Source organism: Synchiropus splendidus, chromosome 11 (genome assembly GCF_027744825.2).
Source record: "Synchiropus splendidus isolate RoL2022-P1 chromosome 11, RoL_Sspl_1.0, whole genome shotgun sequence".
NCBI lineage: Eukaryota > Metazoa > Chordata > Actinopteri > Syngnathiformes > Callionymidae > Synchiropus > Synchiropus splendidus.
The window spans coordinates 5,132,098-5,160,000 of NC_071344.1; the positions used below are offsets into that span (position 1 = coordinate 5,132,098).

The 27,903-nt window shown below is 44.3% G+C and overlaps 3 protein-coding genes across 3 annotated transcripts in view; all 3 read left to right on the forward strand.

The window, feature by feature from the left end:
• Positions 1–370: 370 nt before the first annotated feature.
• atg2a (autophagy related 2A) lies at positions 371–16,618 on the forward strand. Its single transcript, XM_053879593.1, has 42 exons — positions 371–888; positions 1,219–1,381; positions 1,770–1,919; positions 2,016–2,118; positions 3,938–4,079; positions 4,493–4,690; positions 4,782–4,881; positions 5,170–5,334; positions 5,567–5,718; positions 6,014–6,092; positions 6,157–6,397; positions 6,622–6,763; positions 6,855–6,953; positions 7,434–7,589; positions 7,660–7,933; positions 8,061–8,133; positions 8,385–8,559; positions 8,644–8,786; positions 9,293–9,411; positions 9,581–9,735; positions 9,862–9,994; positions 10,074–10,258; positions 10,340–10,420; positions 10,546–10,652; positions 10,854–10,946; positions 11,020–11,090; positions 11,163–11,239; positions 11,603–11,773; positions 11,859–11,985; positions 12,189–12,412; positions 12,483–12,712; positions 12,800–12,935; positions 13,025–13,249; positions 13,329–13,430; positions 13,550–13,634; positions 13,708–13,861; positions 14,372–14,441; positions 14,508–14,590; positions 14,675–14,796; positions 14,864–15,018; positions 15,091–15,249; positions 15,322–16,618. Exons 1-42 carry the CDS (start codon positions 718–720, stop codon positions 15,556–15,558), a joined length of 6,027 nt encoding a protein of 2,008 aa, XP_053735568.1. The 5' UTR covers positions 371–717; the 3' UTR covers positions 15,559–16,618.
• Positions 16,619–17,034: 416 nt separating this feature from the next.
• trmt112 (tRNA methyltransferase activator subunit 11-2) lies at positions 17,035–19,117 on the forward strand. The gene is made up of 4 exons (XM_053879541.1): positions 17,035–17,222; positions 17,678–17,779; positions 17,921–18,013; positions 18,801–19,117. Exons 1-4 carry the CDS (start codon positions 17,148–17,150, stop codon positions 18,900–18,902), a joined length of 372 nt encoding a protein of 123 aa, XP_053735516.1. The 5' UTR covers positions 17,035–17,147; the 3' UTR covers positions 18,903–19,117.
• A 2,671-nt stretch (positions 19,118–21,788) lies between these two features.
• tgfb5 (transforming growth factor, beta 5) overlaps positions 21,789–27,903 on the forward strand; it is an 8,586-nt gene continuing 2,471 nt past the window's right edge. The window contains exons 1-6 of the mRNA XM_053880028.1: positions 21,789–22,903; positions 23,729–23,892; positions 24,427–24,559; positions 24,629–24,739; positions 26,009–26,189; positions 26,495–26,648. Coding sequence (XP_053736003.1) covers positions 22,540–22,903; positions 23,729–23,892; positions 24,427–24,559; positions 24,629–24,739; positions 26,009–26,189; positions 26,495–26,648 — 1,107 coding nt within the window. The 5' untranslated portion in view covers positions 21,789–22,539. The remainder of the gene's footprint in view (positions 22,904–23,728; positions 23,893–24,426; positions 24,560–24,628; positions 24,740–26,008; positions 26,190–26,494; positions 26,649–27,903) is intronic.

Consider the following 27,903-nt stretch of genomic DNA (forward strand, 5'->3'; position numbering starts at 1 on the left):
CAGAAAGTGGTCTTGATTGTTTTGTTTTTTTTTTTAATCAGGAAACAATGTGCCTAAAATTCAATAAGGCAACAGGGTGAGGCTTGGAGCTTTTACAAACAATGAAAATACAAATGTAGGGAAATGCATTTACAACTCGACAAAATAGTCAATGCGATGAGCACCAAAATGTTTTACCTAATTACTCTATAAAGCAGAATGTACTCGAGGCTTGTTCTAAACGCTGATGCGAATGATTGACCGAAGTCAACCGGGTTCAATTTCCTTTATTGACCTCACAAAGATGGCGCCTCCCCTGCGTCATACTCTTCCGGGTCTTACTTTCATTGGTGTGACGCATGACGCACTGACGTCTTCGCCATACCTTCAGTTGGCGTATGATAACAATAAACAACCCTGGAACAAGAGATCCGCACCAGCAGGAACTGTCGCTGTTTAGTCACGTTTTCGAGCTAAAAATGGTCCGAAACAGCTACGAACATTTGGAGTAACGTGTCGCCAAGTGTCCGGGGACTGTGGTTCGACCTGACACAAAGAATTTTCGAGTTTTTGCGCCTTGTAGAGTGACGGTTCTCCCCTCCTTTAGCCCCCGTAGCTAGCCGCGGCTCAGTTCATGTTTTGTACACTTCGTTAGTCTGTTATGCAGTTTCCGGGGGGCTGTAGTCGTACTCGTTCTCCTCCAGTAGGTCTTCACTCCCTCCCTCTCTCTCCGGTCCCATGTCTCGCTGGCTCTTCCCCTGGTCGGGCTCTATCAAGAAGCGGGCCTGTCGGTACCTCCTGCAGCACTACCTCGGTCACTTTCTGCAGGAGCGGTTGAGTTTGGACCAACTGGGCTTGGACCTGTACAATGGTAGCGGTGACATCAAGGACATTCACCTGGACGTTTGGGTGAGTTTTGTCAACAAACGTAGTGAGTGAGACTTATCAGTAGCGCAGTTATGGTGAGTCCCATGCTCCCTCGTCTGTTTCGCAAGAGCAGCGGAGTTCGTCAACAATCTCGAAGTCAGACGTCACTCTCTCAGCACAGCTCGCATGTCTTCTGAGAAAAAGGCTTCCAGGAGCCCAAGATTACCCCTCGCTAGTACCCAAAACCCGAAATACGTGCCGTCGGTGTCACAAGTTCACTCCGTGTTGTTATGAGTCACATTCAAGTGTTGTTTGTTGTCATTCCGCCTCACGTGTCTTTGTCACATTCTCACCTCTTCCCTTTTATTCCAGGCGGTCAATGAGCTCCTGGACTCTCTTGGAGCTCCACTTGAGATAGAAGATGGGTTTGTAAAGAGAATACAAGTGACCATTCCCTGGCAAGCCCTTCTGACTGACCACTGCACCTTAGAAGTTTCTGGTCTACAGATAACATGTCGACCCAAGTACAGGACCAGTGAGTTTACGGAACACTATTCATCTGCGTCTTATTAAACATAAGTGATGATCGACCATCGACACCAGGGTAGCGATCAGGGCAATGATTTAAATATTGGAGTGAAATTAAAACTTGTATGGCATTGGACTTAGAGAATCATTTAAATGGGGCAAGGGGGGAATCCTTGGGGAAAAGTGTATGCATGTAAGTGTGTATGTGCATGCACACATGGGTGTTGGTGTCTCTGGTATAGATTCCAATATATAGTTGGATTACATCCAAAAAGTGAACATTTTAGTCCTCTCTGACTGTATTGGTCATTGGCCATTTTGAATGTGCTCATTGCCTAACTGCCTTTAAACAAATTGCCTTGCAGTGAACCCCATTTTCTCTCTCTTGCTCTTAGGCGGGGGTTGGGACTCCCAAGGGTGGTCGTCGAGTATGACCTCAAGCATGCAGCTGGCACAGGAGTGCCTGAAGGACCCCCCGGAGGCATCAGAAGAGCCCCCTGCCCCCTTGGAGGGGCTTGAGATGTTTGCACAGACCATTGAGACGGGTAAGACTCAGTAAACCTTAAAACCTGGTCAATATACTTCATCATCCGCTTTTACTCTGCCCTAAAGTAACATTTCTATTTTTTCTGTCTGGACAGTGCTCCGTCGTATTAAAGTCACCTTCCTAGACACTATTGTTCGCATCGAGCACCAGACCCTGGACCTGGAAACAGGCGTTGCCTTAGAGGTGCACATTAAACGGTAGGTTCTTGTTTTTAAGATTCCCTGCTACAATGTTCCTCTGGCAAATCCCACTCTTTCGGTACTCCTTTTTTCGTCATATATACGAGGAGATAAATTCAATAGGATTTCCTGGTGTCTATCACACAGAACCTGCTTTTTGAGTCTGTTTTGACTAAGTCTATCTAGCTATCCATCCATCCATCATCTGTCCATCCATCCATCAATCTATCCATCTATATTAGTTTACTTTGCAAGTCTCTCTTTGCATTGTTGAGAATAAAATATTGCCTATGAAAATGATCTTCACTATTCCCAGTGAAGGACTGATTTATTTTTCTCCAATGCTCATGGTAATCATTGATAGGTCTTTACAGCCTTTTGGCTGACTCTACTTCTGGCAAATTGTATTCATGAATTACACTCAATTTTAATACTATAATTGCATCACAGTTATTAATTTCTGTTTGAACATTTTGCATGACCTTGCAGGAAAACAGGATGAACAAGTAGATTGAAATCCCAATGGCCTGTTTTCTTAGACTGTAGTTCAGTAAACCTGCAGTGTATTTGACTCTTCTTCTCTTTTAAGTCCATTATTCAAAAATAAAATTTATGAGCTGAAACTGGCAGAATTCAATATTTTTTTGAATTCCACAAATTACTACGTGAGAGGAAAAGTACTTTCTTGGTGTGGCATGCACATGCTGTTCTCAGATTTATTACAGAGACGTTGTTAGCTGGGGGGCCCCAGATCTCAAAGTACATGTGTGAACAAGTGGACTTCCAAACAGGCCATGGTCACAAAGGCATCAAGCTCCTGTTTATGATTACTCATGATAGCTTCATTCTCATATATAAAACTTGCTGTTATACAGCACAATGATACCTTCACTTTTCATTAAGCAGAAATGTTTCTTTTTGTGACTATAGCACATGTCTCTTTCCCACATCTCCAGTGACTTGGGTGGAAATTTAAATCAACCAAAACTGAAGACTGTCAAACCTGTTCTCCTCCAGAATAGCTTTATGGATCATAGGTCGCTGAGAGAAGCCTCCGTTACTTCTGTTGAGTATTCTGAAAATATACTGAGCTTCCTTTTGAATATATGATCTATAAAAGTGTGTTTTATCAAAAGCAAAAATGTGGTTAAAACGGTTAGATTTCACAAACTTATGTTAGACCAGTGTTTGTTAAAGGAAAGCAACCGCTAAGTTTTAGTGTAGTTGGCTGTGAAAGAAAGATGTGATCTAAATGCAAAAGTATTACCATGAGCATCTGTACACGCTGTGCAACATCTCATTGAACAGTTAAGTCTCTTAAGTCCTGATCACCACATTCTACTATTGCTCCCTTATCTGTGTGCGATCAACCACCAGGAGTTGGCTGAGGTGATGCCCTAAGTGTTAACCAGACAAATCTGGTGGCAACACAGGCCGTGGAGGTAGACTGATGCTGTTTGCAGACTACTGTATGGAGACATATAATGTGTGTGCTCGAGCGTTTCTTGCTGAAATCAATGTTGTTCCATAATACTGCCTCCACCCACGGTCGCAATGATGTTTGCCTCATCCATATTAAACCTAGACCTAGACATCTGTCAACCTTTCTTGTCTCCATTCTTATATACAATTACACAATATCCTCTGAGCCTGATTGGGCTGTAAAAGTCTCGGTCTTAGCAGGTATATCACTCTGTTGTCTGGGTCTACTTGGAGTAAGACATTTATACCTGTCATACAGGGTCATCTAGACTTCTTCCTTGTCTATCCACTTCAGAATGAATGAAGCGTGTATCTTCTTGTTTTGATTGTGCTGAGTTCTCGTGTGCTCTTTCAGGCTGGAGTACTTTGACGAGGCGGTTCGGGATCCAGCGAGTCAGACTACTGTGCCTGTAGACATCCACCAGCCGCCGGCCTTCCTGCACAAGATCCTGCAGCTCAGTGCTGTTCAGCTCTTCTACGACAGTGTGGGCCCCCAGGTTAAAATCTCATCCTGATTAATGTGTCCTCAGGAATTGACTGACTAATCTTTGTCATTTTTCATGACAGTAAATATCTTCACATGAACATTATAATGTTAAATGTAATTATTATTTATATATATTGCGGTCAGAACCAGCTTATGTAGTTTTCCACCTCCGAAATTAATATAAAATGTATATGTTAATAAGCTTCAACATCAATGCTCCTTCTTTTAGAGATTTTGAAATAACTGTTAAATATCTAAGGGACCTTTCCAACTACCGCCACACTACAGTTTATTGTGAATGGTTGAGTCGTAGAGGCCATTGCGGTGCGTTGAAAGTAATAACAATGGTTGAACAGCAGAGAGATGGATTGGCACTTCGAAAGCACCATGCATGAGGAAAAGGTGATTTCTTTTGATTTTCAGAGACATCCTGAAGAGTTACGCCCCAATCCACCTCAAGCTAGTGAAGGAGAGGATGATGAAGATGAGGAGGAGGAAGGGGGAGAAGAGACAAAATCTTGTCATGCCCCTCCATCTCAACCACTGCTCATTGGAAGCTGCTCTGGATTCATTGAGACGACTGTGAAGATCAAGCAGAATGAGATGCTGTCTGGACCACAGGTGTGTGCGACTCTGTGTAAAATGGTGTTTGTTGCAACACCAAGGCAGACCTTGTTCTCTTAACGTCCTTTTTCTACTGTGTTCCTCTCAGTTTGATTTGGATGGGAAGGTTGGATGTGTCCACCTGCTGCTGTCGCCGGACCAAATAACTCATCTGAATGACCTGATGGCTGCTCTCTGCATTCACACCGGTACAGTCCCACTCATCTACGTGCACCAGAACCACTCTTCTCCCTTTCTCTCGTGCTAATACTAATTAAAACCAGCAAACATTAGGGACTGGTGCTTGTGATTTGTGTCTTCTGCTTAGTTATTAATTCCATATCTTGTCCCTTAGTTATGATAGAGCTGCTTTCTGCTGCCCAATATCACTTGTTCAATCCTTTTTTGTTAGTCCTACCGATGAATAACAAGTGTAGATTTGGTCGTGGGAGGTGGTCACATTGTAATGTTTTTTTCCCATATGTCACCTGTCACAGAGCCAGAAAAGAAGTGTGGAGGGGTACACAGCCGGCCGCTAGACTCTGATGATTTGCGAATGATCGAGGAAGACCTCAGCAAGCAGTTGGGATCCAGCCCTAAAGACAAAGACTGGGACGCTGACTCTGATTTGGACCCCTACGAAACCACTCTTGAGAACGGAGGTAAACAGACAATTGAAAGGCTCAATTTACTATATATACTATATACAACTGTGTTGTGTTAACCCATTTAAACAGTTGCTTTATAGTAATTTTCAATGATGCTTCAGGGCTCTTTCAAATATCATGTTTATCCCAAAGTGCAGAATGGAATGTGTGAGCGTGTGCAGTGAAATGGGAAAAAAGGAATTTTGCCTTTTTTATTTTATCAATGGTCTGTTCTTTTGTTTTGCAGTCGCTTCAGAAATGTTCTATTCGATGGGACCAGCAGGAATGAACAGCAGCATGACATCAGTGCGATCAGGCAGCGAACTGTCAGACAGTGACATGGAGTCGTCTACTCACAGTCTGTCCAGTCTTGCTCAGCCGGCAGCTCTGTCTGCACAGGTACAGCTAAGAAATGACATCATCAACATTCTTTTTAGTTTTGCAATTTGAATGTTTGTTAAAATATTGGAATGTCAGGAAGTAACAAGTAACATAAATATAACTGGTTGATCATCTTTACCTCAAACCACAGCTCTTCATTGCCTTTTGAGGAGAGTGATCCTCCACCTGGCTCATAGTGTCCAGTCAGAAGTTGGTCATAAAACAATAGTGATGCTTTTTTGACAATATCTCTTTAGGCTGCGTGTGAAGTTAGTATTATTCAAATCCTGTCGATTCGATTTTCTTCTTGCAGGGCATGATGAACTGTCCAAGAAGGTATCCTGTAGCTGGCTGCCTGACAAGTCTTCCACAGACCAGCCACAGAGTCAGAGGTTGGTCTCACCCTCCAATAAATGTTGGCTGATAAATGAATGACTCTGACTCCTGTGCTTACAGCATGCTCACAAGCAGAGCAGATGAAGCCTGACTCTCTTCTGAGACTCACTGTCGGTGGACTGACGCTCACCTTGCTGCAGGAAGATCCCCCTGCCACAGCCGATGGAGCCTCCTCATTGGCTCAGGTTTCCGAGGTGTTTTTCGAACAACTTGGTTCCTTCAAGGACAGCATGTTTAGTGAAAGAGACTTCCATCATCTAAGAGGTGGATTTGAAAAAGCCTGTCCACAATCCCATTTAAGGTAACCTACAACACAGTTGTTTCTCAGGTCACTTTTATTTGGTTAAAAACTCCTATAACTGTCCAAGGTTTCCTAAATGTGTGTGCGTGTGTGTATTATGAGTGTGATTAAAAACTATGATGCCACTTGGGATAAACAGTATTATAAATCATGATGCAAAAATGTGAAAGTGCAAATGCAAATGCACTGTCATCACATTTTTCTTCTGTCCTCCTCTCCTCCAGACTGACAGGAGCAGCAGTGCAGGTTGCATGTGAAATGCGGAGTGGGCGGCGGCACAGTCACACGGTGACTTCGGACGTTTCCTTCAGCAGACTGGAGCTGTTAGAGTGTCTCTGGGAAAATGGCAAGCCTCAGTACAGTGAGGTATTCACATCATCACACAGCCAGAACTGTTATTCTCTTATACTCTGTCTGTCTTGTTCTTGTTACCTTCTGACTGTTTTATTGTTTGTAGCTCCTCCAATTCAAGAACGCTGGTCTCTTCAAAATTGGAACTGCTGCCAGACCGTGTGCCCAGCTGCACTACAGTCTGACTGAAAGACACCTACGCAAGGTTAGAATGCAAACACTCACTTGAACGCCACAGGATTATTATTAATAACAACTCTTTATGAGTTTTTGACTGAATACCATGAGTTGTACCCTGCTGTGTTTCATTAAAGGGGAGACGAGCTCAGTACTCAGTAGGACTGACCACAGTCACATTTTCCAACATGGATTGTTTACAGCTCCAGTTACCAAATAACCATAACCAACGTTTTTGAGAGACAAAATCAGCTATTTTAGTGTCTTTTTCCTTGCCATTATTATTGGTTGAGCACACACAGTTTAACCAATATGGAGTCAGTTGAACTATGCAGCACCAGATGGACAGTCAACTGTTTGGTGGAAATTGGAATTAGCTGGATTAAAAAACCTGCACCCACTGCAGCCCTTTGTGGAACTAATGACCAACTCCTGATGTAGAAGCTCTTGGGGAAACTCTGAACTGTCCGTCACTGCATCAGCTTGAAAAGACTGCATGTGTTTTCAGGGTAAACAGCGTGTGGTGCGGAAGGACACTGTCGTGCATGTGGATCTGGCTGAACTGGCTGCTGAGCTGGACCTGGACATCATCAGTCGCCTGGGAAACCTGAGCAGAGCTTTTAGTTACAGCCCGCCTCAGCCTCCCAGACCAAGATCCGCTCCGGTAGACATGTCTCAGCGCTGTTTGATCCAAACGTGATCATTAACTTAATGTCACCGGTCTAATTTGTCAGATACAAAACACAGAGATGTGGTCGTCCTTTACCCTCAAGTCACCCCACACCGTCGTCAGGCTACGATTCCCCATAGCAGACTTGAGGCCGCTGTCAGAGCGTAAGCCATTCACTCAGCGATCCGTCCGCAAGGAAACTCTAGTTTTAGAGTTCTCAGAGCTGGAGGTGAAGCACCAAGAGGCGCCAGATCTTCAGACGGAGCAGCCGGCTGCAGGTCAACCGTTTGCCCCGTGCCTGACACAGCTGCTGGAGGCATCCTTCACTGACTTGCATGGTGAGATCTCGCATCACCTCCAAAGCTACTACGTAGTTCACCTATTATCCTGCCATGACTATTATGTTGGCAGTCTTAAAAGTAAAAATGTAATTCAATCTGTTCTTTAACTTTTTTCTCTGTCCAGGAACATATGAGGGCTGGGAGGGCGGCTCCTTCCCCTGTATCAGAGTGAAGAAGAGCCGGGACTCTGTTCCAAGGTCAGTTTCCAGAAATAAAATAATACTAAAATAAAACTTACCATCATACAATAATGTTTCTCCTCTGAAAATGCATGATAACACCTTTAATTGTTTTCAGTTGGACAGTCCAAAATTTTGTTGCATTAAAAAAATAAACTTAATTGATTTGATTATTCTGTTATAATAACTCTGAGCACATTATATTGATTCAGACGACTTTGATTCTAATGTTAAAGCACATATCTGTATAATTTCATATCTGTAAACAGGATATCAGTCAGGGTGCGTGGTGGCGAGGCTCAGAGCCAAGCGGCAGGTCTGGCTGGTATGAATATGGGCCTCGGCAGAGAGCTCGGCGCCGCCTTCTTCGAAAGCCACTGTGAACTTCCCGACAAAACCAGCTCCCCGTTCTCCTCCAACCGGACTATGTTTGAGACTGAGGAGGTGAGCTGTCCTCTCGCTTGAAGGCTTCTTTTCTCCGATGCTCTAAATTTCAAATCAGCAACTCAACCTTGTTCCTTGGTGCAGATGGTGATCCCGGCAGACCCGGAGGAGATGTGTCAGTTCCAGGCTCAGTGTGTTGCTCAGTGTCAATGTGCGGTCGACATCAGCTTTCCTCTGGCTTTCATCCTTCTGCCCAGTAAACAGGCTTTTCAAAGCATCTACAACAGGTCGGTCTGTTTAGCTTTTCCCGGACCTGCTTCCTGCCAAAATAACTCTTGTGTTACACAATTCAACACAAGTTGGCTGGAAATAAACTCGAGTGTGCTATTTTGGTAGAGGAGCCGAGATTCATGTGTTGCAAAAGATGTTTTAGCTATGTTCTATATCTGCAGTCCAAACAGCTTTATTTGTTGGCTTGACAGACCACTTGTTTTACTTGATACATATCACCCCTTAATTGCTATTTTCCTTCCTAGAAAATAAAATAAAAAAAATGTCTGTATTGTGATGCAGGTTTTAATCATTTGACTGAGATTTTTTTAAATTTCTAAACAGCATCGCTTCAGTCATGATGTGTGTTTGTTGCCGCAGCTTGTCCCCTCTGTGCTTCTTCCATTCTCAAGTTTTGCCTCACTATCCTAAAACTCTAGACTTGAATTAGACTTGAGATACTAAAGTAATTCACAGTTTTTGCGAATGTTTAAACACGATCTTAAACGCCTCATTTGTTTAGGCTCAATAATGACCTACTGATGTGGGAGCCTCCACCCCCTCCTCCCTCACCTGAAACCCCCAAACACAGCGGCCATCAGCATGATGAATTCCAGCTCTGCAAATCAGCCCTTCGGCTTGGTGAGTTCATAAAGCTGTCATGGGTTTTTCTTGGACTATCTTTTCATCCCAATATTTTCTCGGGAAGATACATGTCGCATGTAGACAGTTATGATTTTCTATGAATATTTTACTCATTCCTTTTTTGAAGCATGTTTTTGTGTGACTGAAATCTATTTTGTCTCTTCAGACTCAGACTCTGAAGAGGACGAGAATCAGTTCTACTTGGCAAGCGATTCATCCGGACGAAAAAAGTCAGTGACCAGTCTCAACCACAACCTCAGCCTCCTCTCGCTCACCGTCATCATCGACAAGGGTCGCCTGCAAGCCAGAACTGACAAGAAGGTAATGGAGCTGGTCAATCTATTTGTCTGTATTGTCACATTCCTGCATCATTAAAGTATAAATGCTGTATGTTTTCATGCTTACGTGGATGCCATAGGTTAACTGATTTGAATCTCTGCGTTTCAGGAGGATGACAGTTATGGAGAAATTGTCCTTGATCTTGATGGAGGGAAGATATTCAGTGTGGCGCAGCACCAGAACAACCCTAATCTGAACTTTCTGTGTGTGGAGAGCAAGCGAGTGGAGCTCTATCATAAAGGTGATCATCAGTTTCAGACGTTGAGTTACACTTTGAAAGTCATTTATAGTGAAAAGTGCTCTGTCTTCTGATGCTTCAGCGGTTGTAAAAGGGGCCACCATTCCAGAGAGGATAGAAATGCCCAACTTCAATTCACCAAAACATCTGGATCCAACCATCTACCCGACAGAGTTGGGAGTCAGCAGCGTTAGTGGCAGAGAAGGGGAAGTGCAGATGTTGTCAACTGCCATAAAAATCACCCTTGATCCTCAAAGGAATGTCAAAGTAAGTCATCTTCAGATCCTTTTTATCGTTTTATCATGATAAACTGTTAAACTAGGTACCTACTATTTTGTTTGTGGACAGGAATTTCTGGTCGCCCTTCGCCTTCAAGGTGCAACGATGCGGCATTACATGGCGCAGACCAACCACAGCTGGCATGAGCAGGTAAAGCTGATGTAGTACCAGTCTTGTACTTGTGTGTTCATGAGCGTTTTATTTAGTCAGCCTTGCATGTGTAAATGTTTCCCTTGAGAGGCAATCATCAAAACTAATGTCACCTTTTTGCACAGCTTGTTGACTTCCTGGATGTTGTTGATGACCCCATCCTTGGATACACCGCACCTGCTGTCATCACCGTCCTCCACACACATCTTGCTACATGTGCTGTAGACTATAGGTACGTTTCACTATCTCTATGATACACTAAATACTCAAACCTAATCTTATTCACACCCATGTGTGTACTTTTGTCAACTGAGCTTATATAACAGTAGCAAAAGAGGTTGTATTGTGTCAATAAACACCACGCAGCACCACCCTGTCTCACCCTCTTTCTCTTTTGGCTGTTTATTGTCTTACTGTGACTTTTGTTTTTCAGACCTCTTTATCTCCCACTGCGATTCCTGTTCACAGCCGAGTCCTTTTCTCTCTCGAGTAACATCATAGTCGATACTGCCACGTTCCATCTCAGGTACAGTAGTGACATTAACATCTTGTTTTATTCTTTGAACATGTTTGGCTGAGATTTGTTTTGTAAACGCCAGATTCATCCTGGATGACTCTGCTCTCTACCTCTCTGACAAATGTGAGAGTGATACAGTGGATCTTAGGAGAGGTGAGATGTTTTGAACACATTTCTTTCGTATTTGATGAGGTATTCATAATCCTAACAAATTCTCTCACACAGACTATGTTTGTGTGCTGGATATCGACTTGTTGGAGCTCGCTATCACCACATGGAAGGGCACAGAAACCGGCAAACTGGTGAGACAATGTAGTACTTACGTTGGGTTTGTCTCTTCTGATCTGAAATAGAGTTGTGTGCAAGTGTTTGTGGCTTCAGATGCAAAGACTGACTGAATTAGTCTAAGTATGATGAAGAGTATTGACTATTGATTATTATAAAAGTGGTTCTAAACAGGTGCATGCACCATATTATAGCTCGCATCTTTTCTGGTGTTGCTTTTTATTCACTTTTTTTTTACATTTCTGTCACCCGATTTTCTCTAAATCTCCAGATCATCTAACTTTCTTTCCAGTTTTCCTGGCCTCCCACTTCTTCATACACAGTAGTTCAAAATTGTCATTTACCCTGCATTTTAATGAGAAGACTCCGTCGTTCTCCAGCTGCAGCCCCTTTTCGAGCTGCGTTGCTCCAACAATGTGGTTCATCTTCACACCTGTGCGGACTCCTGCGCTGCCCTGGTCAACATGCTGCAGTACCTGGTCTCTCAGGGAGACCTGCACCCTCCACCAAAACACACCTCACCCACCGAAATCGCTGGTCAGAAGTTGCCGGTGCGGTTCCTACATTTCATATTGTCACATTAAGTTATTATGATGTATTATCACAGCGTTGAAGGAGTACTTACTTTTTCGGCAGATGACGGAAAGTCCTGTCTGCGCGCTGCCCTGCCCTCCTGCTGAGACAGCTGAGATTAACCAATGTGACCTGGCAGATGCCTTAATCGACACGGAGAAGACTCAGCAAGAGGAGGGGTTGCATGCAGGTACTGCTTTTTACGGCACATTTTTAATGGTATAATGTGAAGTACCCAAGTATACAAAAGTCTATCAAATATTTTAGCCGCACATCTTAGCTACCAGAAAGTCTATGCTCAGTAGCCTGAAGCATCTTTAATGTCCTTTTTAGAATCGTACTTCTTCCAGAGTGTTGGACTGAGCAGGTTCATGGGTGTCTGTGCTCCATCAGGTTCACCATCCATGCCGAGAGGTTCTCCAGTCTCAGTGTACCTGTTTCCTGGCGAAGCGTCGAGGCAAAGCCCCTCATCACTGCATGTAGACGATGCTGAGATTGATGGGATGGTTGCTACGGCGACAGAAGCCCAAGCAGATATGATGTCAGAAGAAGAATCCGAAGGCTCCACAGACAATGATGACTTCTGTATTTTGGAAGCTCCTGGCATGGGCATCCCTGTGAGTCTGCTTCTCCCCATTATCAGCCTGCGTTTAGTAAATCATTCTGATTGAGCCGCATCTCCTTCAGCCCAGAGACGGAGAGCCAGTGGTGACAGTTTTGGCGCAGGGTCCAATTCGGGTCAAGGACAACCACTTTTCCAGACCCCGTGGCAGCGCGGATCTTCTCCGCGCGCCAAGTCGCTTCCCTGTGCCCCAGAGCAGAGTGGTGCTGCGGGAAATCTCTGTCGTCTGGCATCTGTACGGAGGCAAAGACTTTGGAGGGAAGCCCATGTCCATACACTCCCAGCATCCCAACAGGTATTCTGACTAGCTTTAGATTTTGGGACCATTCCTCCACTTGTTCACATCGGCCTTATAATCTCCACTTGGTTTTCAACGCTGCAGGGGTCGCCCTGTCTCTGCTGGTATTCGTGGCTCCCCGTCTCGAACGGTCAGTTCCTCACGTCCACAAAATTCTTGGCGCTGGACTGGAGGCAGTGGGCGACAACATAATCTCCTGATGGAGATCCAGCTCACAAAGGTGCAAGTTACTTTATCTTTATCTTAATGTAGGGATGAGTCACTCATCATTTTAACCCTATTTTTTCATCTGTTGTGATCTTTTTGCAGGTGTCCTTCCAGCACGAGTCATACCCTGTGGCAATGGGAACTGGGCAGGAAGGAGACAGGCCCCTAGCAGCTGGGGTGGGGCCCGGCAACGAACAGCCCATCTCCAGACAGGTTTTCATCGTCCAGGAGCTGGAGGTCAGAGACCGTTTAGCCTCCTCCCAAATCAACAAGTTCCTCTACCTCTACACCAGCGAGAGCATGCCACGCAGAGCCCACTCCAACATGGTGAGGCGGCAGAGACGAGGAACCACCCTCCCCGGTCATTACACTCACATCTGCTGACATCATCTCTCTTCTCCCATAGTTGACCGTGAAGGCCCTGCAGGTGTCTCCAGAGTCTGGTCTTGGTGGTCCAGAATGTTGTCTCAGAATCAGTCTGCTTCCACTACGACTCAACATTGATCAGGTACAGCAGCCGCTGCAGAGGCTTTTCTTTAGCTTGAACAGCATTGTCCTGCTTGTCAAATTCTTCTCTCTAACGTTCATGATGAAAACTGTAACGTTTGTCTGCTTCCTGCTCTCCAGGATGCTTTGTTTTTCCTGAAAGATTATTTTAGTAATTTAGCTTCATCGGTTAACCCCTACCTGCCTGTGGACCCCGCCACTGAAGGTGAGTTTCCCTGATCCGTTGTCAGGCTCTCAGATGCTTTCTGCCCTTTATTCACACCTGCATTCATTTCCAGTGAAGGCTGATCTGTCACAGAGGACTTCTGAGGAGGGGGAGTTGGCCGCAGCTCTGGGTCCGGACCTCACAACATCTGTGGAGACCACCTACAGTGAACAAAGCTCCTCCTCCGCTGGATCCACGTCGTCCGCTGACCAGCCAATCTACTTTCGGTAAGTAGCGTGCAATATACAAGAGCATTATTAGGTCATGATCTTGTTCATGTTCTTTCCCTCTGGTCATGAATTGGTGTCACATGAAGGCTAGTTTGGGACGTAGTAAGGGTTGCATCAGCTGGTGATGTAGAACAAAGGTGTGAGCACTCGCTTGTCACACTGTCTTGAGACAATTCTTTCAACTGATATGGGACTTGACTGAAATGGTGATTATTCAGAGTTTCATTTTTGACATCAGAATGATCGAAGTGAAGCTAAATCACCACTCATATCCGTAATAACTGGAAATGCGAGGGTTCATACATGATTAATCTGTGTTATTTTTTCTCTCATTCATGAATCAAAATTAATGCATTAAAGTACTGAACATCCTGATAGAACAGAACCGGTTTGTCTCACAACTGAGACTCTATCTTCATAGATTTGTCCCCCTGTGATCAACGTTCACACCTATAACCTCCAGTTAACCCTGATGACTGTGGTTTACTGAGCTATGACTGTTTCCAGTGAGTTCCGGTTCACCTCTGAAGTGCCTATCTGGCTGGATTACCATGGCAAGCACGTCGTCATTGAACAGGTGAGGGTGGCTGTGTGTCAGTCAAGGACCGACTTGATTTCTCCTGCTAACATTTTGTGTTCACAGGGGACATTTGCGGGAATTCTGATCGGACTGGCTCAGCTGAATTGTTCTGAGCTGAAGCTGAAGAGACTCTGCTGCAGACACGGGTACAAACCCTGACAGTGCTGTGTTTTCATACCTTCATGAGTCACTCATCTGTGTTGTAAACATCTTTGTGTTCCCTGCATCAGCCTCCTGGGTGTTGACAAAGTCATCCAGTACGCGGTCACCGAGTGGCTGACAGACATCAGGAAAAATCAGCTGCCTGGAATTTTGGGAGGAGTTGGTCCGATGCACTCTGTTGTTCAGCTGTGTAAGTGCTTCTCTCTTTTTAATGCAATGTTGAATGTGCTGATAATGAAATGGAGCCTTGTCATCAGTTCATGGAGTGAGGGATCTCTTCTGGTTGCCTATTGAGCAATACAGAAGAGATGGACGCATCATCCGAGGTCTCCAGAGGGGGGCAGCATCCTTCGGCACCTCCACTGCTTCTGCTGCTCTGGAGCTCAGCAACAGGCTGGTGCAGGCCATCCAGGTATTGTTAGAACTTTGACAAGTTCAGGTCGAACACGCAAGTGTAACTGGAACGTTTGCGACCTTTTCTCAGGCCACAGCGGAGACGGTGTACGATATCTTGTCTCCCACGCCCCCCCTGAATCGATTCGCCATCACAGAAGGGCGAGCCCCCACCAGCCGTCCTCGCAGAGCCGCCCAGCCTGCAGATCTGCGAGAAGGTGTAGCCAAAGCCTACGACACTGTCCGAGAGGTCGGTCTCTTCAACTGAAGTGAATTGAAGATGATCTTGTCGAACTAAACGCCGGACTTCGCTCCTCCACAGGGAGTGATCGACACAGCTCAGACCCTCTGCGATGTAGCGTCCCGCGGCCACGAACAAAAGGGCCTCCCCGGTGCTGTGGGCGGCGTCCTGCGACAGATCCCGCCCACTGTGGTCCGACCTTTAATCGTGGCATCCGAAGCCACCTCCAATCTGCTGGGCGGCATGCGGAACCAGATCAAGCCGGATGCCAGGAAGGAGGATTTTCTGAAGTGGCGAACGGAAGACAGCCAAGAATGATGACTGTTCTCGTGAGAATGTGTACATGTGTGTGATTTTACCTGACGGAGTGAAGGCAGGCGTGAATGAGTCTTTGCATGTGTGTATGGACTTCAAACAGCCAGTCTGTGGGCTTCATGACTGCACCTACTGATGCTCCCGAATCGTACACAGGCAGCATTTTCTTCTTTTGTGTGAATCTCCTGGGTCACTCATGCAGCATATCTTGCATATTTTCATGCAAACATATCCAACTAGTCACTTCAATTTTAAATCTAACCTGAAGAAATCTCACTGGCTTCCTCCTTGAGAGTTAACCTGTCGTGGCATAGTGAGGTCCTGAGTTTGCTCCTGTATCTGGCTTTTAACACGAGTAAAAATACAGTTGTTAAATGAGATGGTCCCTGTTAAAGTTGACATTTAATGAGCGTTGTTCATGTCAGATGTCTCGACTGGCGCCTTTACTGAACCCTTCGATATTTCAGCACAACCATGTATTATTGGTTCAGTATTGATCCCCTGTGCACCTGCTTCCCTTCATCTCTTTATGTGTGCCATAAACTTAGTGCCCTTTACCAGCTTGTGTTGCCTTTCTCAGTGCTGCGTTGCCCTTTCTCTGACTCGGATCCTTTAACTTCCACTGTATTGCAGATGAGCCAGTGCATCTTCATGGTGAATACTATCCCTCTGAGATTCTGTTATTTTAATCCCAAACTTCTGTTTCCACCGTGACCTTTGATCTCTGTCCTGATGTTTTCCTCTGTAGTTGCCTTCCTATACGTCTTTTTTTTACTTAAACTGTTTTAGTTGTTAAAACTGTTGATTGATTCTAAAGACGAATGATGAGTGAGGAAACTGTGGTTAAAAACTTTTACATTTTTATCTCTTATGTTGAAAGCGTGGAAGGTAGATGTCTCCATCGATGTGAGTGCGAGAGGTGTTGATGGCTGCGAGTGTATGAGGAAACGCTTGTGTGCAGTTGCTATTACTATATCAAAAAAAGTACGAATGGCTTGTTCGAAACATTAAAGTAAGAAATGTACAAAATTAATAAAAGAAAAATAAGACTCTTGTTTAAAAAAACTGAGAATGTTGTGCTTGCAGTTCTTCAGATATACCTTTGTGGGTCCTGTTATTAATAGTTGTCATCGTGAGCAGGGTTAACGGTCACTCAAAAAGGTTTCACAAGTCTTGGCTGGTTATTAACAATAGCCTGTGTTGATGATAATTGACATTCATGTTGGAATGAAAGGTAAAAGGATGGTTTCGTGTCTGTGAACAATAACGGATATTAGGGGGCCCTCCCTCTTTCCATTACCCACCTACAAACAAACAAGCTAGTAATTATTATACGCCTTCAAAGTCGAGTTAACGAATTTTAAAATGATTTCTTTAACCCCAAATGTATAAAAACCAAACCGCTATTGACTCACTTCACTGCGGAACCATCAAGTGTGTGCAGGATGCTTCCGTGATGATTTCACTGGTGCACTTTCCGGTCCACATGTGATTTCGTTGCTTAAACGAGAGCTGAAGAACGTTCGTCTCAGGTGCATTCACAACGAAATTGCCTATTTTTTGGGGTGGCTTTCAAAGAGTTTCATTGAATCATGAAGCTGCTCACGCACAACATGTTGACATCGCACGTAAAGGGGGTTACGAAAGGTTACCCGCTGCTCATCAAGGTAAACAGTTAGCATTCGGCTAATTCTGCTAGCCATCGATACGCCGCTGTCAAATGTTGCTGGTGTCGCGTGTCAAAGAAAGTATCATATCTGAGGCATGTGATCTGATAAATTTATCGCATTGCAGTGCGCGTGTCTGGTTGATGTCGGGTTTGGTTGATCATAGTGTCGGCGTGTCTCATACAGGAGTTAAGACAAAGTTAGAAGAGCTCTCCTTATTGTACAATATCCTCCTCTAACAGAGGAAAAGTTCTTTACTTGCTCTGGTTTGTTCCTTTTTACTGCAACTCTTGAGAGTGGTTCATGATAGTTTGAATGAAGGTGTCATGCGTTTGTCTTTTACACTTGCTGTTGATGTAAATGTACCGTATTCTTACAAGGGAAGCTGCATGTGTTTGTCATTGTTATGTTTGACCTTTTTTCTGGTCAGAATCAAGAGTCTCGTGTTTCCTCAGGCCTCGGAGGTGAGAGTGACGGAGGTGGAGTTCAACCCTCAGTTTGTCAGCCGCATGATTCCCAAGCTGGAGTGGAGCGCTCTGGTGCAAGCTGCTGAAGGGGTGGGCTGATTCACTGTGAGCTCTGGCCTCACCCTGCTACAGAAGCAACATACATTCCTTTTCAAATGAAACGTTTCAACGTTGGCTGTGCGGAGCTCATGAGACTTTGTTCACTGAATACCAAAACACTTCTCTCTGCAGTTGGGCCACAGGCAGGCCTTACCTGCCGATCTCATTCCAGACTACGAGAAGAACGAGGAGTTCCTGAAGCAGGTTCACAGAGCTCTGTTGGAGGTCAGCTGCACAATGTCGACTGAACTGTATTGGACAAACCTGACAGATGATTAGCAAAGTGAATTATGCTACTATTCTGCAGCTTGAAGATGTTTGAATTTGGGTTGTTTGCTAAAATATATTTTTTACCAATATAATATTGTATTGTTTCTCATAGGATGAAAATTGGTTGTGTTTAGTATTAAGAAAGTCTCATCTAAATTTAAAATAAACTGTGATTCTCCCTAGTGTTACACATATGTCATGCTTACCAACATATGTATTCGAATTTAAAAATATTAAAAACAAGAAAATGCGAAGAATAACATGATTATATGTAGATATATAGGTAATATATATAATGTATAGTGTTTTAAATTGTGTTTTATATTGTCTTTCTCCATTACTCCTAATGTATGGAGGGATATCTCTGCCCTTGAGATTTGAATACAAAAAAAACAAATCCAAATAAAAAAAGAGAAATCCAAAAAATAATGTTTTTATGCCGAATAAACCTTCTTTATATTATATTATAGCTTGAATCAAATAATTTTCACGCTGTATTGAAAACTGTTTTTTTTTTTTAATTCGAACCTTAATAACAGGGCATCAACATGTATTTATCTTCATATCTTTCCTTTTAGAAATCACGTCACTTTCTCAACATTATTTTATGTCAACTCAAAATGTATTTATTTTATAGATACACTTCTACGTTGTTGTTTAGAGGTTATGGGAGATATCCAGGGGGTATCTATGATGATGATGAGGATGAGGATGAGGACGATGATGATGATTTCCCCCCCAGGTGGAGGTGATGGAGGGCAGCCTGCAGTGTCCAGAATCTGGACGAGAGTTCCCGATCTCCAAAGGAATCCCCAACATGCTTCTGAATGAAGAGGAGGCGTAGGCGCTGGTCAGCCCTCTCTCTCTCTCTCTCTGTGCTCCCAGAGTGGCCAGCCTGGACTGTGGCCATGACGACATGGTTTTGGCTGATAGTAGTTATGGTTTGTGAAAATATAACCGATGGAAACGTTCCCCGGAGACTAAACCCCGAGTGGTTTTATCTGTATTTATTTTTGTCACTGTGTTGGCCTCTTTATTTTTCAATAAAAAAATACTGATCTTAATGACAGCCACAAGTGCCTCCAAGGTTTCTCTGTTAAATATAGAGCGACTTATATTACAGACACGTTAAATTACAACCCACTTGTGTGTGTGCCAGAGCGCTGAACCCCGCGTCGCCCTCTGTCAGGGTTCACGAAGTGCTGAGGCCGGATGACGTGGCAGCGGCCCCGGCTATGTTTGGCTCTGAGGAAAAAGCAGACAGAGTTGAAGTTGTTTTTGACCACTTTTTTTTTTTTTTTCGAGGCTCACATAGCGGCTCACACACAGAAGCCACCACCTGGGCGGGCTTCCTGCTGCACCCTCTGCAGAGCCGAGCTCCGCGGCGGCTTCTGTCCCGTCGGCCTGGAGGTTTTAATTGTGCCGCAGTCAAGTTGCGACAGGAGGCTGTTTATTCTCAGGTGCTGTTATCGTTCTCCGGCGAGACGAAGAGGGCGGGGGCGAGCTCGCTCCAGAACCCCGAGGCAGCCCCAATCTCGCCCTACCTTTCCCTTCTACTTAGAGCAATTATAGGCCTGCGCCCGCAACTATAATAACGGCATAATGGGATGGCAGCAGAGCGGCAATAAAAGCCGCCCCTGACAGATTCACAGCCTTCTGCCCGGCCTGGACTGTAATTAACAAGAGGACCGGAGAGCTGAGAGAAAGATCCGGAAGTTTGTGGAGTCGAATGCCATTTCAGCTGACGTGAAAATCTTTGATGGGAGATTATAGAGCAGTGGTGGGCAATTCAGTGTCCTAAAGGGCCACATGAGAAACTGTAACGCTTGTCAGGGGCCACCATCAAAAGAAAGACAGCGACGACTGCAAAACATGATGGCAAAATATATATACGTAAGCAACAAAGACAAAATGAATGAAAAAAGATTAAATGTAAGTCAGGATATCAAGACGTGTAAATATGCCATGAAACATATTGAAATATTTCATTTTATACACATTTAATATGAATATAATACTGAGGACCAGACGTTCAAAATAAAAAGGCAATTTATTTGTATGTGTATTTTGAGGAACAACAAAAACACACAAAAAGGCCAATGAAAAGAATATATATTTATATTTATATATTTACTGACGAAGTGGTGGCAGTGGTGACTAAAAGAGAAAGAACAAAAAAACCCCAGAAAAATTACAACATATCAGTATTTTAGTCTGACGTCGAAAGGGCCACAACAATACAGGCATCTGGCCACATATGGCCCCCGGGCCGCACTTTGCCCAGGTCTGTTATAGAGTGTAGACTTCAGAGCGGCGTTGACTCTCCTTGTCATCATGTCTTTTCATCCCCACACGTTGGGTGTGCGAGCGCTCCCTCGACTTATTTACTGGAAAAGGTCAACCCGGCGACCAGAGCTGGAACCTGCACTTTCAAACGTACTAATTGGCATCTTTCTTTTGTTTAATCTGTTTAAAACTTTACTGCCAGCTGCCAAATTGCCGTTAATTAGGGGATGCTATTATGTGCTTCTTCAGTGGGAGTCAGACAGCGCTGCCTCCGTTGCCTGGCAACAAGCCACTTCTGTTGGACCGGCCACATTTGTAGGTTTATTCCACTGACTTTATTCTGCGTCACTATCACACACAATGGCCATAAAAGTAGAAATGTTCCAGTGTCCATTATAAACACTGTTCAACTGAGCCCAAATAAAATATCTGTCGCAGTGTTCAGCCCTTAAATCCTCCTCACTTATTAATGATCGACTTACCTTCACATCTTTCTTTCTAGAAATTCTGACACATTCTCAAGACTGTTTTTTTCTTTTATGCCAACTTAAAAGAATTGTTTTGAACCTCTCAAATGAGGATTTTGCTCATGAGTAGCACAATTCTACTTCTTTGTTGCTTAACTTAGTGGTTTAATTTGAGTAGAGCCAGTCGAGAATTGATAAGAGGAACCGAGAATCCGACCATTTTTAACCGGTTCTGAATAGGAACTGGTTCTCAACGTCCATCCCTACGACAAGCAACAATAATACATTTGATTTTATTATTTGATTCCCACCAGATTTAGGAATAATTGCTGTAAACTTGCTATACACTTTTTTTTACTTTGATTTGGGATGTTCTCCACCGACTATAACCTGAAATCTGAGAATTCATTTATGTTTTATATCCATTTGTTTAAGTTCTGTTTGGAATGCAATTCCATCAAGAACTCGAAGAGAGAGCGAAAAATAAGGATTTTTTTTTAATTCCTGGATCCAGACAGTGATCTGGATCAGTCCCAAACTTTAATAGTTTGTTCCTAGTCCCGTTTCATTTATTTCCTGAAAATTTCATTCAAATCCGTCCATAACTTTTAAGTTATTTTGAACACAACACCGTCGAAAACATGGTGGAGGCGATTGGCTTAGCTGAAGTTACTATCATGTATGTGGGTGTTCTGGGTGCAAGAAGGTGCACAGGGGGTGAACATGTGTAATGTCGCTAGTTAGCAGTGAAAGTTTGCATCTCAGATGGATCTAAAGTGAGAGGAGGAAAAGTGCTAGGAGAAGAGAATAGCAGCCAGTGTATCTGGTGAGTTTCCAGCGTTTCAGGGCTTGTTGTTTACCACCAGCTCCGCCTCCCCTCCACAGGTCATTTTGTGGAGAGGAGAGATTATATAATGTGCCTGCTTGGTGAGAGCAAGATGACTCTTTGCTGTATAATCACACTGCTTTCACTTTGGAGGCAGTCAGCCGCCCCACTCCTCCTCCTGCGTCTGTCTGCATCTGCAGTCATGGACTCCATCCTGCTGCAGGTCTGAGCTGCTCACCGGGAACCTTAGATTCACTGTAAAGCTCTTTCTTTTTTTTTTTTATTCGCAGCACAAGGACTTCTTTCACACAGATCTCAGATGTTTTCATGTCCATCCAAGGGGGATTTTCAGGCCCACCATGGTTTTTCCTACATAAAGTAACAGTGGGACTTTGAGAGCTGATGTTTACCTGCTGCTGGGAATAAGAGGACCTCGCTGGGACGGCTGTTCCTTCCCATGTGGGTTTGAGGCCCGCAGATGGGCTTGTCGGGGGTTCGGGGATCTGAGCTTTTTTCCTTCAGATGAACTTGGACGTTTTTCTTTTACGACATGGGCTGAGCTCCTGAAGAACTAGAGAATCAACAGTGGAGGCTGCACTTTTGTTGGAGGAGATTCAGCATCACTTCTCTGTTTACACTGGAGTTTATTTCAACGGTGGTGTTTCACCATTCCAGCTGAAGACAAAGCCGGTCTTGCTGGCCTGTTCCACCTGTTGTAGTGCGACAGGGAGCGGCGTCAATATTATGTGCATGTAGAGAAGGCAAAGAACAGTGAATTATTTATTTTCAACATGTCCCCCACTCGACCCATCCTTTGTTTACACGTCTAGCGCTTGGACTCCTCCAGTAGAATCTGCTGCTGCTCCTCCTCCTGCTCGCTCGTTGTTTCTTCTCCCCGGACCATGAGTCTCTCCGGCCTGGCTCTGCTGCTGCTGCTGCTCCAGGTCTCCATCCTGCTGCTGGAGGGCATCAACACCTGCCAGTTCATCAACTTGGACGAGCAGAAGTCTCGACGCATCGAGGCGGTGCGCGGGCAAATCCTCAGCAAGCTGCGCATCCGGAGCCCGCCGGACCCGGACACGGACGACGAGCAGCCGGCGGACGCGGTGCCGCCGGAAGTCATGCTGCTCTACAACAGCACGCGGGAGCTGGTCAAGGAGCGCGCGCGTTCGGCGGAGTCCGCGTGCGAGCGCGAGAGCAGCGAGGAGGATTACTACGCCAAGGAGGTGCAACGGATCGATATGCTGCCTCCGCCAACCGACACAAGTTAGTCCCCTGCACGCGCTGCTGCACGTCACGACAGCGTCCAAAACTCTCTCAAAAACTTTGTGTTCTCTGAATAAGTACATGACAATATTTAGCACTTGATACATCTATAAAATGCACGAGTCAAATCAGGTAACTTAAGTGTTGACATTCCAAATATAAGGCTTTCTATATTCCAGAGTTCTATTCACTAAATGCCAGATAAATTCACTAAATGCTTTTATATATTCGCAAAAAAACCTAGATATTATCACTGAAATACTAATGGGATAATTGGTATCTGACGCGCTTCAGTTGTGTATTGTTGTCTTTTGGTTTCTTTCTCAGTGACAGGACTTTCTGGATCGACCAATAACATTATTCCAAAGGTTTCCTCATTCACTGCACATGAATTGTGAACCCACTTAGTCCATATTTAGGCTGTAAACATTTGAATGATTCCAAATCCCGTCACTGTTGCGGTGTTTTGACTTTAAGTATGACTTGCGTTACACATTGAAAGGAATGTTTTAACAAATGTTTTACAGAGAAAACACTATAATAGCAGGTGTTTCAACATTTTCCAGACTCACTTTAATCCGTAATAGTGATCAGTGCATTTATTGAAGTCATTTTCACGTTCGGCCCAAACCTGCAGGTGAGTCATGACTTTCAATTGACTATCTCACTAAAGTTTTGGCGACACATTTCCTCCAAATGATTTTTTTTTCTGACCCTTAAGTGTTTTAAATGGTTAGACGTCCACCTTGACATGTTCTCCATGCCTCCTTAGCTGCTCTTCATTCCATAGATTCACTCTGATTTTCACTGTCTTCTGCCCTGTAGATGCCGTGCAGCCCATAATACCCAACCCTCATTACAGAGTCGTCAACTTTGACGTCAGCGGAGTGGAATTTACAAACGGCACATTGGTCAAGGCTGAATTTAGGATTTTCAGAGCCCCTAATCCACAAGCCAAGGCCTCCGAGCAGAGAGTGGAGATCTACCAGGTAGAGTGCGAACACCATCACATTCTGACTGAAGATGGCTTTCATTTGTTGCGACTGAAAGCTTCTGAGTGCAGTTGGACAGAGGCGTTTACAATGACAGGCTTCCCATTGATCACACTATATCTTTAATTTATATTATTTTTACACTTTGTTCTAAAGAGAAGAAAGTTCAGCTCTGTTTCCTGCTGCCATGGGCTCAAATTCCACGGCCTCCTCTCAGTCTAATGAGATACAGAGGTATAAAAATGTGGCCCTGATCCAGTCAATTTTCATTTGGAGTGACTGTAACTAAGTTTCTCATGAGTTGAAAGCCACAATTCTATTGGCCCCTTCATGTGAACTAGCTGGAAAGTTGCTGATGAAACGGTTTCTCTACTTTTCAACATTAAATAGTGGAATATAATGCCAAAACATTATATATTATAAGCAGGTTTGTTTCCACTTGACTATATTGGATTTCATTTGCGTGAGTGTTTTTCTCCTTGCATGTCAGCAGCCTCATCAGTTGCTTGTCCTCCTGCTTTTGTGCTTCAGCTACTGAAGCCGGATGAAGACAGCACTTCCACCCAGCGTTATATCGACTCCCGCACTCTTCAGCCGCGCGCCAAAGGTTCCTGGATCTCTGTCGATGTTACAGAAACCGTTAAGGACTGGGTTTCGGATCCAGGTCAGCTGCAGCAGGGCAACATCCTTATTTATGAAATGGCTGAACTTATTCTTCTTGTTCTTGATTCAGAGAATAACTTGGGTTTGAGGCTCGGCGTCCACTGCCCCTGCTGCACTTTTGTTCCGTCCACCAACAATATAGTTCCCAACAAGAGTGAGGAGCTGGAGACGCTGTTTGCAGGTCAGCTTTCTTGTCCCTTGGTATGTCAGGCACTACATCAGCTGCACACAGGGGGCGACCCTCGACCTCGACCTGGTCAACTGATTCGGTTTCCATCAGTTTCTTGTTTACATGTTGCTACTTTGGAATCCCCCCAAGAAAGGTTAACCTAAAGGTAAACGATTAGCGCTTTCCGACTCATTCATTTTTCAATGTTTGCTTTCCAAATGACACCGTCACTCTGCCTGTACTTGCTCTCAGTACACAAGACTGAGTTGAAGGTTTATTTAACAATTAAATAATCACCATTTCATTTATTTTTTCAGCGAGTTGCCGGAGTGAGAGATTTGGCGCTAATGTGTTCTTGACATGTGTAAATAGAGTGGCTGTAGAAAATGACTCTATTGGGACACTGAAGGTCTTTGTGTGCGACGTTCTGGCACCTGGGAGCGCAGACTGTGTTAAGTTGTCGCCAAATGATCGAAGAACACGCTGTCATCGAAACACACTGGAGAAACTGTTCTCACCCAAACAGTGATGCCATGCGAGTCCGAAAATGAAGCCGCCATTACGGCGTGATTTATGGTCTGCTAGTCCGTTTTTTTTTCATGATTCATAATACCAGGTTTGGCACTGGTTTTCACTGAAAGTGACCACAGAGGAAAATACTACAGAGGGGTCACGGGCAGTGCTTGTTCACCGGAGTACTAGTAGGTTTCACCCCGTTTATTGGACATCTGGCCACATTCATGTACAATATTTGCCTGTAAACATATGTAAACAATAACATTACATAACTGGTGTTTAAGGCTGTGGGTGGCCTGGATCATATCATTCATTTGTTAACACTTAAACTTCAAAAGCACTTTTATTAGAGTGTGCACTGCTATGACTCTAAGAAGATGCACTCGAAGAGAAGTCTTTCATATCTTACTGGGCCAGTCAGAACATGATGTCAGACTGAAGTCTCAGTGCTTTACAGAGTTATAAGACCACAGGGCAGAAGCTGGCGCTCGAGTGGTGGAAAGTATTCAGTTGAGTGAATAAGAATTTAAGTCGGTTGTCAATGATCGAAAGCGTTTAGTGGGTTTGCTCTCATTTTCCTAACACTTCTGCGAGGACATTTGTGAGAACTGCACTGCTGACCGAGCAAAAATGTAAATTCTGTGGATTAAACAAATATATATACGAACCTATTCATGACTGTAATGTCCACGCATGAACAAGTAATAATGTGGGATATTTTAAAGTCACTCATCAATCCAAGGTAATGTCCTTTTCTTTGTGCAGGAGTGGACGATGAGCAGCTCCGTCAGAGTAGGAAGCCTGGTCAGGTTAAAGGTCAACCCGATTTCAGCACCAAGACTCCTCATCTCATACTGACACTGCTGCCCAGCGATAGAGTCGACAGCCCGGCCAGGAAGAACCGCAAGAAGAGAGCAGCCGCCACAGACACCACAACTTGCTCACGGTAGGCCAAGTGTGTGTGTGAGGACAAGGAGTTTTTCGCCCCAAGTGACCGTTCATGCACGGTTATGTAATGCTGGTCAGCCCATTTTCAGGCCTTATACCTCACTTTATTGTATGACAAAGCAAACAATACTGACCTAGTGTTTAGACTGCTGGCCAACAAGCTGGCCAAACTTTTAGTTAAACAGCTGGCGCTCCGGGTTCGTATCACAGTAACCCATTGTCCTTTTCCCATGACTCAAAATTGGGCACTTGTCTTCGGTCTCGCACCGTTTCGACGTGTGATGAAGTATTTCTGTGTCTCAGTGGTTCAGACCAGGGCTGCTGCCTGCGATCACTGTACATCGACTTCAGACGCGACCTCAACTGGAAGTGGATCCACGAGCCCAAAGGTTACAAGGCCAACTTCTGTGCCGGCAGCTGCCCGTATCTCTGGAGCGCAAACAACCACTACAACATGGTGAGCCCACCCTCTCATGCAGTATCAGACTGACAGAGCAGTACTGCATTATTCTGCGCTCATCTCTGTTTACGTATGCAACTCATTTCATTTCAAATGTTTTCCTCTAAAATATTTTCATCCCTTTTACTGAATCAATAGTACATTTTTGTTTCGTTTCCCTCCGACCAAATATTTTTTTTATTCATCAAATGTATTATATACAGGTGTCTACCATGTATATATCTAAAATGTTTCCTTCATATTTTTGAATTGCGTTTTTTATTAGATCATACATCTACATTTTATTATCATTGTTTTATCCCTTATATAATTTAATCAAAATCCTGAATACAAATTTTTACTTCACACACCAGATGATCAACAAGTGAATAAAACAGTAGCATATAAGATGTCTCAGTTAAAAAGCGCGTCCATATGTCCCGTCAACACTGAGACAGCCATTTCCTGTGTTTGAAGTCTAACTGAATTAAAGTTGGGATTAGCAGAAGGATTTGGCGCAGGAGCTTCCCACCACATCTGACGCTCGAAAATTGCTGTCTTCACCTCTCCTCGCTGATGGCAGGTCTTGCTCTAAGTAGCAGTTCCAGAGAAGATTAATAGTACCAGACACACTTTGTCAAGGCAGAAACCTAAATGCATCAGTTGTGGCAAGGATGGTGTTCAGCTGCAGCAAAGATTTAATGGACTTAAAGTGGAGAAGGTTTTGTTCTGTCCGATAACCGAAGGATCCAAGGAACTGTTTCTCTGCACTGATTCCTCACCAACGCAACGCAATATTTCTCAAAGTGAAAATGTTTCTGCCCGAGCCAGATTATGTGAAATGAAGACAATTACATGGGAGGCTAGCGTTCCCACACACTGTTCCCAAACTGAAACTTAATGGAGTGTTGGTGGTAAAACCTCACAGGTGCCTGAGAAGAACACAAGACAACCTCAGACAGAGGTGCAACCGAATCCGCTTCGCTTGAGGGGGCGCAAAGTCAAAGACGCGGCTGACTTCTGCTCTGAAATGAGCTCCTTTTGCATTGTTTGTGGCATCTGTTGACCACGCTTGGCTGAGATCGGTTAACCCAAGGCTTATAAAACCGGCTGTCACCTCGCAGAGGCCCATTATAGCATCACAACAAAACGTATAGAGGTCAGCATCAGTCTTGGAGCCAGGGACTATGGGATGGGTGCCACTGCTCGCTGATGTAACCCTTTACATTCAGCCTTGCATAACTCAGCGCTGCTGTGTGTTACATCATCCGTT

What these genes read in the sequence shown, in the direction of transcription:
- atg2a (XM_053879593.1), top strand. Translation starts at nt 718, where the DNA reads ATGTCTCGCTGGCTCTTCCCCTGGTCGGGCTCTATCAAGAAGCGGGCC. An exon ending in TGCACAGACCATTGAGACGG is followed by an intron (nt 1,920 to 2,015) that starts GTAAGACTCAGT and finishes CTGTCTGGACAG; the next exon opens with TGCTCCGTCGTATTAAAGTC. An exon ending in ACTGCCACGTTCCATCTCAG is followed by an intron (nt 10,947 to 11,019) that starts GTACAGTAGTGA and finishes TGTAAACGCCAG; the next exon opens with ATTCATCCTGGATGACTCTG.
- trmt112 (XM_053879541.1), top strand. Translation starts at nt 17,148, where the DNA reads ATGAAGCTGCTCACGCACAACATGTTGACATCGCACGTAAAGGGGGTT. An exon ending in GTTACCCGCTGCTCATCAAG is followed by an intron (nt 17,223 to 17,677) that starts GTAAACAGTTAG and finishes GTGTTTCCTCAG; the next exon opens with GCCTCGGAGGTGAGAGTGAC. An exon ending in TGGTGCAAGCTGCTGAAGGG is followed by an intron (nt 17,780 to 17,920) that starts GTGGGCTGATTC and finishes TTCTCTCTGCAG; the next exon opens with TTGGGCCACAGGCAGGCCTT.